Source organism: Alosa sapidissima, chromosome 19, assembly GCF_018492685.1.
Source record: "Alosa sapidissima isolate fAloSap1 chromosome 19, fAloSap1.pri, whole genome shotgun sequence".
Taxonomy (NCBI): domain Eukaryota; kingdom Metazoa; phylum Chordata; class Actinopteri; order Clupeiformes; family Clupeidae; genus Alosa; species Alosa sapidissima.
In genome coordinates, this window is record NC_055975.1 from 10,122,413 (window position 1) to 10,139,853 (window position 17,441).

The 17,441-nt window shown below is 40.5% G+C and overlaps 1 protein-coding gene across 1 annotated transcript in view; it reads right to left on the bottom strand.

Annotated features, from left to right (window-relative positions):
* Positions 1 to 17,441, bottom strand: part of LOC121693276 (latent-transforming growth factor beta-binding protein 2-like) — an 87,458-nt gene that overhangs the window by 40,539 nt on the left and 29,478 nt on the right. The window contains exons 6-9 of the mRNA XM_042072610.1: positions 11,834 to 12,034; positions 9,484 to 9,767; positions 6,386 to 6,488; positions 2,247 to 2,321 (exon numbers count right to left, since the gene is read on the bottom strand). Coding sequence (XP_041928544.1) covers positions 2,247 to 2,321; positions 6,386 to 6,488; positions 9,484 to 9,767; positions 11,834 to 12,034 — 663 coding nt within the window. The remainder of the gene's footprint in view (positions 1 to 2,246; positions 2,322 to 6,385; positions 6,489 to 9,483; positions 9,768 to 11,833; positions 12,035 to 17,441) is intronic.

Genomic DNA, 17,441 nt, shown 5'->3' on the forward strand with positions numbered 1-17,441 from the left:
ATCAAACACCTTTTGATACACTCAGTCAGGCATCCTCTCTAAGATGCGAAGAATTTGCAGACTTCTTCAAAAACAAAGTCATTTCTATAAGGGAGGCTATTGGTAACACAAGTAATATGGTTGATAGTACACCCAAAAACAGCCCCCCAAAATTAAGGTCCTTTAGCACTATTACTCAATCTGAGCTTGGTAAAATTATAACTCAAACCGGCTCCTCAACATGTGTTTTAGATCCAATCCCTACTAGATTCCTCAAAAAAGTATATGATAGCTTAGCTCCCTTTATTCTCAAGGTAATAAATACCTCATTAGAAACAGGTATATTTCCAACTGCTTTTAAAACCGCTGTTGTGAAACCTTTACTTAAAAAGTCAAATCTTGACCATACCAATCTGAGCAACTACAGGCCTATATCAAATCTACCGTTCTTGAGCAAAGTACTTGAAAAAGTTGTTTGTAATCAGTTAAATACCTTCCTCAACGAAAACAGTATCCTTGAAAAATTCCAATCAGGTTTTAGATCAAATCACAGCACAGAAACGGCTCTAGTAAAAATAGTCAATGATCTCAGACTGGCTACTGACTCAAACAAAGTCTCAATCCTTATTCTTCTGGATTTGAGTGCGGCATTTGACACCATTGATCATAGCATCCTAGTTCACCGCCTTGCGAAGTGGGTGGGTCTCTCTGATAATGCTCTAAACTGGTTTCAAACCTACATTACTGGCAGAGATTTTTATATCAGTCTAGGAGATCATGTATCTGAAAAACATGACTTGCCTTTTGGTGTGGCCCAGGGAAGCTGCCTTGGTCCTCTGCTATTTTCTCTATATATGCTTCCATTGGGAAACGTCATAAGTCAGCATAATGTAAACTTCCACAGCTACGCAGATGATACCCAATTGTATATTTCTGTGGAGCCAACTAACCCAGATGGCCTTTGCTCCCTCACTGCATGCCTAACCTCCATTAATCAGTGGATAAGCAACAATTTTTTGAAACTAAATGATGACAAAACAGAGGTACTTTTGGTTGGACCAAAACTAAAGCGAGATATTATTCTTAGTAATCTGGGGAACTTGGCGCACCAGGTCAAACCAAAAGTAACAAGCCTCGGTGTCATCTTAGATGCAGAGTTAAGTTTTAAGCCCCCTATCAGTAAAGTTACTCAGACAGTCTATTTCCACTTGAGAAACATTGCCAAAGTGCGGCCCTTTTTAACTCAACAAGATGCAGAAAAACTAATTAACGCCTTTATCACTAGCAGGTTAGACTACTGCAATGCACTTTTCACTGGTCTTCCCAAAAAACATCTAAAGAAATTGGCACTCATACAGAACTCTGTGGCTAGACTTTTAACTAAGACTAAGAAGAGAGAACACATCACCCCTGTGTTGGCTGAACTGCACTGGCTCCCTATTTCCTATAGAATTGATTTTAAGGTTATGTTAATTACTTACAAAGCTCTGAATGGCATAGCACCTTCATATATCTCTGAGCTTTTAATATCTTATCAACCACAAAGGAAACTTAGATCATCCAATTCTAATCTTTTAATCGTACCCAAAGTGCTCCACAAACAAAGTGGAGAAGCTGCTTTTATCCATTATGCCCCCAAACTATGGAACACCCTGCCTCTGTACATCTGTACAGCGAGTTCAGTAAATATTTTTAAAAAAGATCTGAAAACATACCTGTACAGGAAAGCTTTTAGTTAACTCATCTTATCCTGTAGACTACTTTTTCAGATTATTCTACATCTGCTGCTATTGGAGGGCGCAGCCAGCCAGAAGCAGATGGGCTCCCCCTATTAAGTCAGGTTCTGCTCAAGGTTTCTTCCTGGAATATGGGAGTTTTTCCTTGCCACAGTTGCCATATGGCGTGCTTGTGGGGGGTAAGAGGGTTAAGGCTGCCAGTCTTATGACGTAATTTTCTATATTTTTGATATGTTGCTGAGTGGATCATAAACAGCCCCAGCAATGAAGAAAAGTGATTGATAATGACTGACTGACTATTATTGTGTTACATGCTTCAAACGTAAAGCACTTTGAGCTGCATTCTGTGTATGAAAGGTGCTATACAAATAAAGCTTATTATTATATCTTATTTCCAACAAGAAACAGCAATGATTTCCTGCTGTATGATTCCTTTAGCATTAGCATTCCTTAATGTACTTATGTAAAACAAATCAGCAACTGGAACTGGATGATCCTTGCAAAGTTATGGATGAACCCCAATATACTTACCCTGACAATGAGTACTGTTCAGTCTCTTGAATCCTTTGGGACATTCCACTTGGCCGTTGGCAATGACTGCATAGGCTGGTGAAGAGAAACAAGGAATTAGGGTTAGCTAGCGCCAGTCTACAACAACAAACAAAACCAAACCAAAACCAAACATAACAAAACCAAACAAAACAATCAATCTAAGATTTGTACGAAGGATATGAGCCAACCATGGAACACTCTTCATAACAAGAGCATGCTCAGATGTGCTAAGAACATCTCACATGCTTTAAACAGAGAATATCTCCTGTGTCACATAACAATATTATTGGAACTATCTTTAAATGCCAGACGTTTGTGTAATGAGAAAAAAATCTTTGTCTAAGTCTATGAAAATGTCTAATATGTGAATATATAGCCCTCTCCTCAAGAAAAGCAGCTTGAAATTTCACTCAATGATCTTTATTTGATCTTTTTGACAGTCTCCTGACACGTCTTTCCATCATCATAATGTAATATAATAATATATGTATATACTGTGCGAAGGACCTAGACACCTGACCTCTGGAAGGACATTTTGGTGGTTAAAACAATCCTGTTTGGAATTCCTGATAAATCATGGCACATGAGGTGGTCACATGCGGGAAACCCCTGTGTCAGTGGGTCAAAGGTCATAACTAATCACGTCAAAATATGCTATGCTCGTCACCCACCAGAAATTCCCCAGACTCATTTCAATGGAGTGACTTGCTGTTTTAAAGAGAGCCAGACAAAGCATTCTGACTAGAATCAGCATTAATGTTGGAGCTAGACAAGACAGTAGTAACTGTGTCTTGGCCCTGATGTTGAAGCTCTAACCACTTATTTACACTAAAATATAAGCAAAAGGTAACAATAATGTTTTATGTGTAGAGAAATGGTTCACAATCTTTTATAAACTTTGACTTAAAATAAGCAAAATAAAAAAGGAAATACTTTCTCAGCAAAGTGTGGCTTAAAGTCATCTTGATCCTACATCCTAACACTATGACATGTACAGTATACAGTGAACATACACCCACAACTAGCTTTAGCCACACATCTTATTTAGTCTTTCACAGACATGTCAGGCAGCCTACGTGCACACACCAGACTAGAGCAGACGTCCTCAGCACAGAGTGTTTCAATGATCTTTTATTCCAGTAGCATAACGTAGCATACTGTAACATCCTCCTCATCAAGGAGATATATGGCTCTGGTTTTTTTGATGTGGTTCATATTGTATTATGTATGTGGTCTGTTAACTGTAGTTTTTCAATTTCCCTTACCACACGGCATAACGTGGCAAGCCCAACTTCGCCCCTCTTGGGAGCATAATTGAATTGTCTGTGATTGTCAAATAAGCGTTCGGCAACTCATAACACCCCCCTGTCCCCAACAAAATATTCCACAGAAAAAGACAGGAAAGGGGTGGGGAGCGGAGAAGTGATAAAAGGGTGTGTGAGATCATGCTGACCCTATTCACCCAAGGGAGCAGTAAGCAACTTGTGAGCAATTGCTCCAGTGAGAGGCCTGATTTATGGGGACTCGAGGAGGCTCAGCGACGTTGCCCCAGGACGCCTCCCTGTGTCCCTGAACCACAGACAGCTTATGGCAGAGGATTTGCCTTGGTGCTACAGACTGAGAAATCTGCCCCTAGGTGCAGCAGTGGGTCATCTCTTATGAGTGCCGGGAAATGGCCGTGGAGGGCCAGACAGGGAACATGTGGTCCAAGCGGATAGAATCATGACATGCTTAGGTAACCCTTTCACTCAAGACATCAGAGTTGAACGAAAACAGATAGATAGAGACTATCTCTGTGCCTGTGCAGATGTCTCCAAGTATGCATGTCAAACAGTTCCTTTTGAAACTACTTCAGGTATCAGTGTCTATAAAAAAGTTCTGCACAAAACCATAATGTCAAATTTGTGTCTATAAAATAGTGACCTGGTTTTGACGGTGACTTCATACATATCTCTGACCACTGATCTGGATGTGCTGCAGCCAGAGAGAGAGTGCTTCAGCTACTGCCTCTGGTTGATGTGTTTAGTCTGGTTGTGTGTGCTGCAGCTAGGCTACAGCGTAAACAGCCCGTTCTGTAGGCCATGCTGCTAGAAGCAGTTCTTGGTATCAAAGAGCTAGCAATCTTTCTAGTGGAAGAATAACAGAGGAAACACAAATAACACAAGCTTGTGTGTAAGCAAGCTCTGGTCTGTAATAGGCTTTGTGATTTAGTTGATGTACTGCACACTTTTGAATCCAGCATCTATAAAGTTTTATAACACATTCATAAAGGGTTATAAAATCCTCATAATGATGGACATATGTCTGTATAACTTTATACAATGCATAAAGTGTCACAGTATTATTATATGAGTCAGTTTACAGTTTTAAGTATCATAATGCATCACAAAGCTCCCCTTATCATTGACATCACCATTGCCACTATCCAGAGACTTTATTATACATTAAGTAATGTCATGCTGTAATGCCATCTTTACACTTTATGAGCTGAATAAAGCTGTATACATCTGTGTCAATCAATATGAGGCATATGAATACTTTATAACCACCTAAGTTTGTAAGTGTGTAATGCTATTTCTTTATGCATATTTCCTGTCAACTCAAAATGCCAAGAATAACGTCAGGCAATGGCACGATGAAATCCCTAAAAGGATCATTTCACGGTCAGAGTAAGTGCTTGAGATCACCCAAATGTCTGTGAACTTCAAAAACATAAGTGCAAAAAACTCCCCTCCATCTCACACCCAGTATTGGAAGGATACATGACCCCAGTTGCCATGAGCCAATTTATTATCCTTCAACAAATGTATATTAAACTTAAATAAGTACATTTCAAGAAGGTTTAATTTTGAGCCTCTTGAAACAAAACGTAACCTTGTTTGTAAAGATAGATAGATAAAGCTGCTAGCTTTGACATAATTGTGATTTTCTTTGTACATAGAAGATGTGTGGTCCACTTGAAACAGCTCTCCGTTTGGTCCAAAGGCAAGAGGACCAGGGAGAGTATTGTCTTGTCTATCGTGTCTGGTTCTGATTAAACTGTAGGATTGTATGGAATCTGAGCAAGTGATGTATTAGATCCTTCTGCCATTAGGTCTTATGTGAGACAGGCTGACAAGTTCTCTTTGCAGTCATCAGCTCCATTACATCAACCATTTGACATACACCATTCCATTCCATTGAGATGTACTAGTGCAATCTGCTTAAAATAGTGAATTGGCTGTAGTTTGAATTGAGTTTTTTTTCACAGACACAGGCTGGGTATCAAACGCAAGCACTCTAGTCTCACTTCTTACGTAAGATTTGGGAAAATGTCCGATGTGGTTTGCCTGGTCAGGGGAATAAGTTCTTTCATGAAGTGATACAAGACAGTAAATTTGTATTTTGTATTTTGTCAGAGCACTTCCTTTCTGGTGAGCATTAGTATGAAGCAAGAAACCTTAGGGCAGATGCAGAGCTGTGTTTTGTTTAAAAGAACCACAAAGTTGAAGAAACATAGGAACTCTGATTGCTTCGCTATTAGAACAAGAGTGTCGCAAAGTCTACGTGCTCCTAGCCAGCCCTGTTATTCATGGAACACATATGTTTTTATTTGGTGCCTTATTTGGTGTCTAGAAATATACCCAAATGTCTTTTTTTTCTAGAAAGCCAAAAGTACACCCTGGCTATTGCAGTGGCCCAGGAGCAGCTGGATTAGGAGAGCAGTGCAACTAAAAGCTCTAATCTAAATATACAGTGAGTGGAATGCAAAATAATCAAGTGTGGTATGCTGTTTACTTACACTCTACTTACCCTTTCACTCAACATTCAATCAGATCGGAGATGAGAACCAGCTTTAGATGGGTTATGGTAAATATGTGTATGTCTCTGAGGGTTGAATCAAGTAGTGATGGCAGGTATGGAGAGAAGGTAGATTGTGTTTGCACAGGTTCTGTCTACAATATCTGCAGAGGTTGCCTGTTCTTTTTATTCAACATACAAATATATGTGATAAGAAATATGTAAGACTGTGCGTGTAAGAGTGCTTGAATATGTATCTGTTTCTGAGTGTACTGTGCGTAAGAATGTTTGAATATTTGTCTGTTTCTGAGAGTACTGTATGTGTCTGTTGATGTTACCTGGTTTGCTTGGACACTCGGTGCACTTATTGAGTCCCCACGACGCTCCCACGCTTCCACAGCAGTCGTCTTGCTTGGTCAGACCTGGGAGGGGCTTCCCGCACTGCAGCGCACATGCACACAAATAACACAACATCAAATGACAAAACAACAACAACAACAACAACCACCACACACACACACACACACACACCCCAACAAATGAGGATCCTGTACATTTTTTATCAAGCACCTATAACACTTTAAAATCAGACATCCAGAGATGTGTGGGTCAGACATACAGAAATCTTTCTGATTTTTTTCTGAACAGTCATATTCTTTGCACATGATATGTGCAAATGTTTTTTCCAAGACAAAGAAATAAGACAAAGTATTGTGAGACCATACAATCACAACATATACCAGTCTATAAACTTCACACACAAAATGTCTTGTTGCATCTTGTGTGTGTGTATGTGCCAACCCTGTATTGGAACATTTATATGGGTATTGCTGTATTGCCATTTTGGAATGGCTTTCTCTTCTTTCATTTCTTCTGTGTTTGGAAAACACTTTCATAAATAAACCATGTGAGGAAAAGAAAAAGAACACACAAAGCTTGCAGTTGAGAGTGAAATACTTAGACTGTTGGTTGTGGGTAAAAGGGACAAGAAACAAAACGTCTTTTCTGTAGGCGTCTTTATCAGCGTTGTTAAACAATTACACCTTCTTGAACAGATGTCTTTTTCCATGTGGCTCCAAAAAGAGCTGTGAGTAAGGGAGTGAAATATCTCTGTCTCTGGCAACTGATGGCTCATTTTCCACACCTCCAAACTTTGCTCTTGATTTATAGAGCGAGAGCGATCATGTCGCAATGTTTAAAAAAAAAAAAAATTGATCTGTATATCTGGGTTTCTGCCTTCGTTCTCCATTCATAAAAGTACAATTCAAATCACAAATCAATCATTGGGTTTAGTACACATTAGTCACTTCTCCTCGTTGCGGCAATTGAGCTGTAGGTTGAGTTGTGCGACATTGAAACCAGGTTCCAGAAGCAGTAATTGTGCTCTGTGTGTGTGTGTGTGTGTGTGTGTGTGCATGCAGAGCATCTGAGTCTAATTAGGACGGACCAAAACAGACTTTGGCAAAGATCAATCCACTGCTGGCATGGACACTTGGGGCTCTGGACTACTTGGGTGAAGATTATTGTCAGACATCCCTGCAGAAACATTCCAAGCAAGCAAGTTGTAATTTATGGGGTTTTGGAAGGCAATATATATATATATATATATATATATATATATATATATGTGTGTGTGTGTGTGTGTGTGTGTGTGTGTGTGTGTGTGTGTGTGAGAGAGAGAGAGTGTGTTTTGACACAAAACTAGGACACTGGTGTTTACTGTCGGCACAGTATCTCAAATTTAACACTAAAAGAATGATTAAAACCCACAAGTCTCTGGACACCTCTGGTCTGTGACAGGAATTGTTGAAGTCTTAAGCACAGTTGATGCTCTCTTTTGGAGTCAAGGACAGAACTGGGCAAGCACACTGATGAATTTTATCCAAGCCTTAAATGTCCTTCCACGGGTTGTATTATGGTAGATTAACTCAAAGCCACAAAATGGATTGTGGTGACATCAGGTACTGTATTACCGAGCTGCATAACGTTTTCTCTCTTTTTTCTGCTGCACTGTTTCTCGTGCTCATTTTATTGTCCACTCTGTTCTTTCTCGGACCAATCTCTGCTTGTACACAGGGACCTTTCCCTTGCTCTGTGTAGTGGAGCGTGACTTCCGTTCTGCTCTAACTCATGACACGTTTCTCATCAAGCACAGGAACAGGAGACCGCAGGGGTGCACAGGGCCTTGTAAATACCAAGCTAAAGTGTTAATCGAAGGCAGACGGGCTTCCGGTGAAAGGTATAGCACTTTTTAAAACAGCTGAGGACTCTCTGGGCTTCCATGCTATGAGAGACTGGAAAACCATGTACAGTTATAAGTTGTGGCTACTGTCAATCATCTGCCAATGAATGTAGTAGACTATAGAGGTCTACAGTGAGTCTCTAGTGCTACTACATTACAGTTTAGGAGAGAGTTCCTCCTAAAGTGCATGTCATCATTAATAGCAAAATCATATAAAAGTCACAACAAATTTATATAGGAACATCCAACAAAACTCAAACCAAACAACTGACCAACAGGACATTCCCAAAGTATGGATATAGTTACAGTAATAAACTGTAACTGTAAATCTCATGACAGCTTTTTTATTATAAAGTCACTTGTTGTTGATGTTGGTCATTAAAGAACCTTTACAAAAATGTTGTGAGTTGAGTTCATATGGAGCATGGGCATCAGTTTGGTCTGAACAAAGCTGAGGACATAGACTGCCAGCCCAAATCCAACTTTAGCACATCCAGATTGTATCAAGATTTATTTTTGATTGTATGGTCAACACAAAACCCCATGAAATGCAATTTGGAAATGGTTTGAAATGTGATTCAAATTGTAAATTTACAGATGCATTTCATTATCAAAAAGGATTTTTGTGAGTCTTTTGGGTCTTTTGCATCACATACCAATTTCTCTCAGATTTCTCTACATGGAAGTGCACAAAACAATGGTTTCACCTTAGATGATGCTACAATCATACATGCAGCTAGCAGAAACTTGAATGACACATTCACTAGACTGATGGACACAACCCTACCTATCTTCAACAACTGGACAGAATTTGCAGCTCAGACATCAGTCCACAGGTAACCAGGGCAGCTCAAGGCAACCAATAGACCAATCTCTTTCCAGAGTAGGTCTACCTCCTCTCCTAACACCTCTTGCAACCCTAACACACCCAACTCACACTTATCAGGCACTTCCTTTCTTTTTCCTACTAGTATCTGGTTCTACTGTAGTACCTGCTACCTGGATCTTCTGCTCATTTTTCTATTCAAATCTTCGGCACAATTATCTTGGATTTGTTGTTGTAAAATGTAAAATAGTCAAATCTTAGGCCTCCCATTGGACTGTAGCTAGAGTGTTGTTCCTCACATGTAAGTGGCTTTGGCTAAAAGCTTCAGCTGAATGACTAGATGGAAGTGCAAATGCAAGTGAACTTACCTGGCCATCAACCGTCTCCTGAAAGCATCTTCCCACATGTCCATTCTGTCTGTTGAGGGGCCTTGTGGGACTGGTCTTGCTGTTGCCATTGCCATGGCCGTTGATGAGGTTGTGGTCATTGCCGTGGGCAGGCTGAGAGCGCTGCTGCACAGAGTGTGATGACCCATCTCGGCTATGATTCTGCACAGCCTGACCTGGCTTGACCCGAGCCACCTGATGCACCTGGACCTCAGCCTCTGGGGGATGCTGAATGTGGACATTCACCATTGATAGGTGCGTATGGGCTGTCACACACAAACACACACACACACACACACACACACACACACACACACACACACACACACACACACACACACACACACACAGAGATACAAGCAGAGAGACACAAACAGTGTGAGAGAGAGGCATAGAGAAAGGGAAGAAGTCAGCACTACAGTCTGGTTGATGATGGTGATATAGACAGTCAGATATCGGTACCATATCTTGAGCGTCTTTTTTGCTCTTCAGAGAAATCAGTTGTTTTGAAACTTGCATAAAAGTAATTTAATTCATTTAATTCTTAAACACAGAGACTGTTTAGCTGGGACCATGTTTGTCATCGAGTACCACATTTTTTTGCTGTTCACTGAAAAGCAGCGAGGCTCAGCCTTCTCTCTCTACTTGGTCTTCCGTAAATTGTGATAAAGTTCTCTCTGTATATTCCTCATATGTATACCATCCTAAATGCACTTCTTTTATAATTCTTTTTAAAAAATATAACATTTGTTGTGTAGGTAAATAGCTGTAAGGGCCCTATTGTGGCTAAGCCATTATTTGTCGAGAAAGCTGGTCTGACCGCATTGCGGCCTTTCCAACATGTATCCAGACAAATGTGTTATTAAGCGCTTAGTTGTAAATTAGGGGGAAAGATGATATTGAATGGGCCTTGGCAGACACTCAGTTGTGGTATCAGGAATTAAAAAGTGGTATAATGGCATCCCTATGGGGATGTACAAAAGAACATTCATGTGAAAGCAGGCAACTGCACACAACAGTCTTTCTAACTCAACTAGGCTGCAGTGCAGAGTGGCAGTATTTGTAACCAGGCAATTCTTGATGCTGAATCTGGTTTGGGCTATTATTTCAGGCAGAGAATATATGGCCAAAATTAAGTGTTAATGTAACTGTACTGCGATATCACACTTGTATTCATGGGTTGGTAAAGGATATCCTGACAGCTGTGAGTACCTTGGCCTCTGGTCTTGTGCATATGAATCACATCATGAGGATATCCTTTTCTTTGGAGACAAAACAGAGTTTGGCTTTGTAAAAATGGCATTCATTAAAAAATGAAATTGAAACTTCTATTGCAAGAAACTTTGGGCACGGGAAAAATGCTTTGTTTTTTTTTTTTCTTTTAAAATGTTCTTTCAATTCTTTTTTCTGCATCTTTCAGTGTTTTTACACTCTTTTCAAGTCTTGTGTCAGTGTAAGTACTTTTCAATATCAAGTTAATGTCTCTGGCAGGAGAAGTGTGTGAGTGGAGGAACAAAACAGACATATGTTTCTTTAAAACCTTGCTGAAAATACCAGCATGCAGGAGTCACCTCCTCACTGTTAAAGAGCCAAATGGAATTTTGTGGGTACTATTCCATAAAGCATCCACTGAGGACAAATGAGACAGATGTTTCTCATACTACAGATAAGACAGATGTGCTTTTTTTTTTTATCCTGCACAGGTGTGCATCAGCGCCTCTCACTAATCTCTCCTGGTTAGAGCCAGTTTGCACTGCTTTGTGTAGGGCTTTTAACAGCAATATACTGACAAGATTCAGAAGTGCTGAAGAGTTTTATCTTGAGTTGATGATGAGTTGGTGAAGGTCCCTGAGGATCTGAGGGACTTCAGTATAAGGTTATGAGCTTGGCGTTTGACATTAGGGAATTTGTCTAAAGATTGATCCAGTATTCTGCATGTAATTTCCTCTTGTATAAATCACCAGTATATACACTAATTGGCATTGCATTTCTTTTCCTTTTTTTCTTTATTTTTTTTGGGCTTTTTATGCCTTTAATGGGACAGGATAGTGGAGAATGACAGGAAATGAGTGGGAGAGAGAGTCAGGGTGGGATCGGAAAGGACCATGGGGTGGGAATCAAACCTGGGTCGCCGGCGTAATGTGCAGGTGCCCCAGCCAGTCGCACCACGGCCAGGGCCGGCATTGCATTTCTGGCCGATACGAGTCATACGGTCAGTTTTAACATCTCATTTAGTTTTGGTTACAACAAAGTCATTACTGTAATCGGCTTGAATGTTTTGGACAACTAGTCAGCAGACCAACACCACTGAACATAAACAATGATTAATTACCTCCCTGGTTGGAAAGGGGCAAAGTATACATGGAGTGGGAGGAGCTATTATGTCCTCCATTCCCATTGGATCCCTGGATAGTGGCTCTGCTTGGAGGCGGAGCTGGCAGGTGACAGAACTTCCCAGTGGAGTTGGACGGACACCAGCATTGGTTCTGACCAATACACCGGCCACCGTTCAGACAGGGTATTTGACAGAAGACTGGATAAAAGAGAAACACAAACACACACACACGCACACAGAGAGAGAGAGAAGGTCAAATTTCTTGCCACAGTTTGCCAAATCTGTATTACATATAGCCTAAAATGAACACGTTCACGTGTATCTATCATACACAGTATATAACATCACATTTTGGCAAGCGAAAGAAAGAAAGAAAACCAAACAAAACCAGCAATAAATAGGTTTGGCCTATTAACAGGAAGACGTGTTGTTGGCGTGGAGGTTCATATTTTAAATCCACTGTTGGGAAAAAGGTACATCAAATTGTCTGTACCCTTAACACTGAATGTTCAATATTAATCAAGCAGGCCTAATCAAGAATCTTGCCACCATTGGCTGACACATGCGCATGACACCGACTGTCTGCAATGTGACATCCCAGATGCAAGGACAAACAAATCACTAATGATTTTAATGAGGACCAGAAAAGAATGTGGATGAGCAGTCGCTTGAAATGTGTTCCTCGAGAAGTCTGCACAAGTCTCTAGTGGTATATTCAAACAAGTTTGGAATAGTCATGACCATCTTCTATGCGCTTGAAAAGCTCTTTTTCATCTTTTATTGATATTGTTGACTTTTACTGTGATTGAACTGATTAATAACTGAGATCGTTTCCAAGATCATGTGAAGGCAGACCATGTGTAATGGTGTTTACATAAGAAACGCCCAGATTTTGGGTTTGCTCTGCCCAAAGCACAAAACTGCCCTCTGGACATGCAAATCAGAATCCAAGGCAGGATAAGTGTGGGCTAAAAAGTGCGTAGCTACAGTGCATGGAAGAACAGCATGGGAAAATCACACCACAAATTACACTTGGAGGGAAGGGAGAAATATATCTGACACTGTAGTATACAACATAGAGTTCATAAAATGTCTTTTAGGTCTTTATGATGTCTTCAATTCCATATGGAAGAACTCTCCTCTCAGCCTATTCTCTCTCTCTCTCTCCTCTCAGCCTATTCTCTCTCTCTCCTCTCAGCCTATTCTCTCTCTCCTCTCAGCCTATGCTTGTGAAGGCTTCACTCTTACACTTCTAATGACTTCCTGCTGGACCACTGATGACTTCCCATGAACTTCCACATCAACATCCTTATGATAGATTCTGGAATCCGGCCTTCCTGACTCATTGCCGAAGCCTTTAAGTACTTATAGACAATGTAATATTAACATGGTATTACTGTAGGTATCAGTAAATGCTCTGAACACAGGTATGATCATAATATTTCTGTAATTACAGTCAATTTTCACAAAATTGTATTGTAAAATTGAGTATTTGACCTACTATGTAAGTATGCATGAAAACCAAATATCACAACAAACATATACATATAAATGCTATATAAATGTTATATTTACATAAATAGGCCTATCCACACATGTATGATATGCTGCTGCTAGGCTGTAAGAGGAACAGGGGTCTGACCAAGCACATTCAGTCCTTTAATTCCACTTATCCTGGCAGTGGTGCCTGTGTCTCAACTGAATGGGATCTTCATGAAACGCCAGGCAAAGAACCGGCTCCTCAACCCCGAATTTAAAATCATTTCTTTCAAATGTCTAATAAGTTAATACACTACTACAGTTATACAAAAATGAGTGGGGTTGGTTGAGGGGATGTAAGGGTAACTGGGGACTGACTGAGGGCCCACCCAACCCTTTAATTCCTCCTGTGCTCTTGGCAATGGTGCTGGCGGCCCAACTGGGTGTGAGCTTTATAGAACACCATTCAAAGAACCTGTTTCATGAAACCAAATTTCAAATCTCCCAGCAGTATGAAAAAAAACATCTATGCAGCAAACCCAGGCAGCATGGCAATAAATGTGTTTTAACAGGCACAGAATCACAGCAAATACGGAGAATTTAGTTTGTTCATATTTGGAAGGTTTTGCCTGTGTGAAGTGACAATAAAATGAGATGAAAGCAAGGCAAAAGGAGACTATGTCCATGTGCGTGCACAGACTCCTCTCTCACATTGAGCGGGAGATTGGATAAGGGAGGAGCAGCAGGAGGCATGCCAGTGATTACACATGCTGACTAAATCATGGCTACAAAGGCCATTCATTTCCCTCATATCTGTTTCCCAGTCCTGAACAGTGCGTCGCTCTCACCCACTCCAGTCCTCAGCATGCCTCACAAACTATTCTTAGACAACAACCTCACTCATTTCAACTCTTTTCCGCTTTTCCCACTGATACACATATACAGTACGACACACACATAAGACACACACATAAGACACACACAACCACACACACACAACCACATGCACAACATGCAAGTTAGGAGTCATAAACTCTATAAGCGCAACAAATAAAACATGATATAGACAAAGGCCAAAACTATGGACACAGCAGCTCAGAAGCCTCACAATGTCATCACATCCCACTGTTCTTTTTCAACTTATACAGCCTACACCACAAAACTGGCTCGTATCCTAGAAGGGGGCACGTTGTCTCAAAGTACACATTGGTTAAACTGTATGAGTGTATGTGTGTGTGTGTGTCAGGGAGACTGAGAGAGAGAGAAAGAGAGAGAAAGGGAAAGACAGAGAGAGAGAGAGAGACAGAGAAAGAGAGAGAGCCAAAAACAGCAGCTATGTTATTCAACCAGGTTTTACTGCCTCTCTCAGAGGGCATAGCTAAAGCATGAGGGAATTGTTTACTGTCCTCCACACGTTCCTCCAGGAGCAAGAGTAACAGAACCTTCACACACACAGACACACACAGACACACACAGACACACACACACACACACACACACACACACACACACACACACACACACACACACACATGCACAAGGACAAAGTAACATAACTTGTAAGGCTTCAAACATTGTCAAGCACAAGAAGTGTTTACCTTACATATTGAAGTCTGTTCCAGAATGCTATCAACCGTTTGCCATTTTGTCTTGAATCTCATTGCAAATTCCATGCCACTTCATCACACATGTGACATAAACCCTACAGCTTCCACTTCCAATAATCCCACTGGTTGGAATGAGTGAAAATGCAACTGAGTTTCAAGAATAACTTGTTTATCTTCAGACAAGCATCACAGAGAGGGGGTTATAACAGAGGGAGATGTAACAACACTTCTGTCCATACAGTGTATATTTTATGGCGACAGAGAGGAGGGAGTTGGCACCATGTGTGATCTCTGCTACCCTCACCTCACCCAGCACTCCTTGGCACAGAGCTGAGCTTTAATGCCTCTGGTCCCTGTTGATTACAGTGGTGCTGTAAATAGTTATTTTCCTTTGACTATTCCTTGTCATCTGCTTATTTGTTGACTTTTTGCATCTTGGTCGTGCCACTATATCGTGCAGGACTGATAATAAACCCCTTTAGCAGGAATGTGCTATTGAGGCTGAGCCATAATTTGTTGAGAATGCTGGACTGAGCCCATTGCAGCCTTACCAACTTGCATCCAGACAATCGTACTTTATTTTTAACAGCTTAGCTGTTTTAAAGATGACATAGAATGGATGAACCGAGTATTTTAACATAGAAGGTATGCAACTTTGGTCTGTCAACAACATGCTCAGGTGCTATTTTACAAGCCCATTTACAAACCTATAATTAGAATGGGGAATAAAATGGCCCATTTTAGCAGATATCTAGTACCACCTCATGCTTATCTGGCATGGATAATTAAGTGTGCTTCACTCTGATTGGCTGCCTTCAGCAACTTCTACTTGAATCTCCAACTCGAAGTGGTAATGTTACATATGGGGGGGAGGGAGGGGGGGTGAGAGGGGTGGTGGTCTGTATTTGCATCAGGTCACACACTGTCTTTGTTCAGATTCATCCATTTTTTTGTGTCATTTCAAAGTCTGAGATTCACAAATGAGGTTCGAAACAACCGTGTTTCCGGTTAATGTTAGCTTTGTGGCCATGCACTCCACGTATTCAACAAAGCCACAGTCCGTTCTATGTTATCTTTAAAACTGGGAAACAGACGGTATCAGATCATTTAAAAATGGCCATTCCTAAAATGACCAAGAGGGACGTAGAGCTTCACCAATTGCCACATAAAGTATTCAAAAAGAAAGTTGTGCTGCATTCCAAGTGTTTCATAAGTGGTAATTGGCAACTGACCGATAGCAAGCCCTGCCCATCGAACACAGTTGAGCCAATGGCAGTCCAATAGCTCTGCGCAGGCAGACACTGTCAACTTCAGCTCAAGGCTCCATAGAAATGCATTGGGAGCTGTGATTTTTGTCCGGTTTTAGGGGTTTTATAGTGCTGTGAGTTAAAAAGGGCGGCCGAATGACAGGTGTGGGATTAATGCTGATACACAGAATAATGGCTTTCAATGTTAATAATGCTTTCTGTAATTATGTTAAATTAGATTAAATTCTCTGCTCCCAGCTCTCCCCTGTTTTACCTATCAAAGGGTTACTCCTTAGAAAACCATAACGAAACAGTACGCCATGGCAAGAGAGACATTGGACACTAGTGTTTCTACGACTGATTTAATGAGACACAAATTGGACTGCTGATAAACAGTACATATTTCATTACTTATTAATGGGTGCAGCCATCTTGAACATTTGAACTCGGGGGGTTCAAACGAGCTGAAAAGTAGGAATTACAACTTCAAGAGGCATCCCAATTGAAATGTCTTGCTCATAACTGGGAAATATGACTGGGAACATAACTTACAAGTACAAATTGAAGGCAGTAACCCAGCCTCTACCTGAACAGCCACTTGGATGGATGCAGCTCCGAAGCTACCAAGATCATAAAATCCTATTCAAATATGGCCTATATACCAAGTTCATAAAATCCTATTCAAATATGGTCTCTAACTAAAAATAAATATCATTAATCAAGAATCTCACATGTTTATAACACTTTTTGCTTTTTGCACTGTATTTTGTCATTTTTATGCTGACAGAAAGTGAAACTAAAACTTAAAATCTTAATCATAAATTAAGATATGTTACGAATCAAACTTTGATCTATCCCTTTCTAGATGGCAATCCTTCAAGTCCTTTATACCAAGCCTCAACATTTCTCCTTTTGATATTTTCCTTTTCAAATTGTGGAAAACTGTGAAACTTAGCTTTGCAACAACTGCTTTGGAATCTTTGGAAAGTAGAAAACCGTAGCTGGCTACAACCGCTACATCTGGCGTCTCTCATAATATACAGTAGCTGTCATAGCTGTATGGGTATGCAGCATTGGTTACTTAGATTTTCTATGTAACAATATTTGAATTCACTTTTCTGAGACCGTCATTTGCGCATTGTGCCTCATTTCACTAAAAAAAACACCATATGGCCCTGTAAACAGGTTAAAAACTTGTCACCGGAGAGGGTCTTAAAGGTTGTGGTATTGGTATAAGTATCGTATCAGGCATCAAAAGTGGTCCCCAGTCAT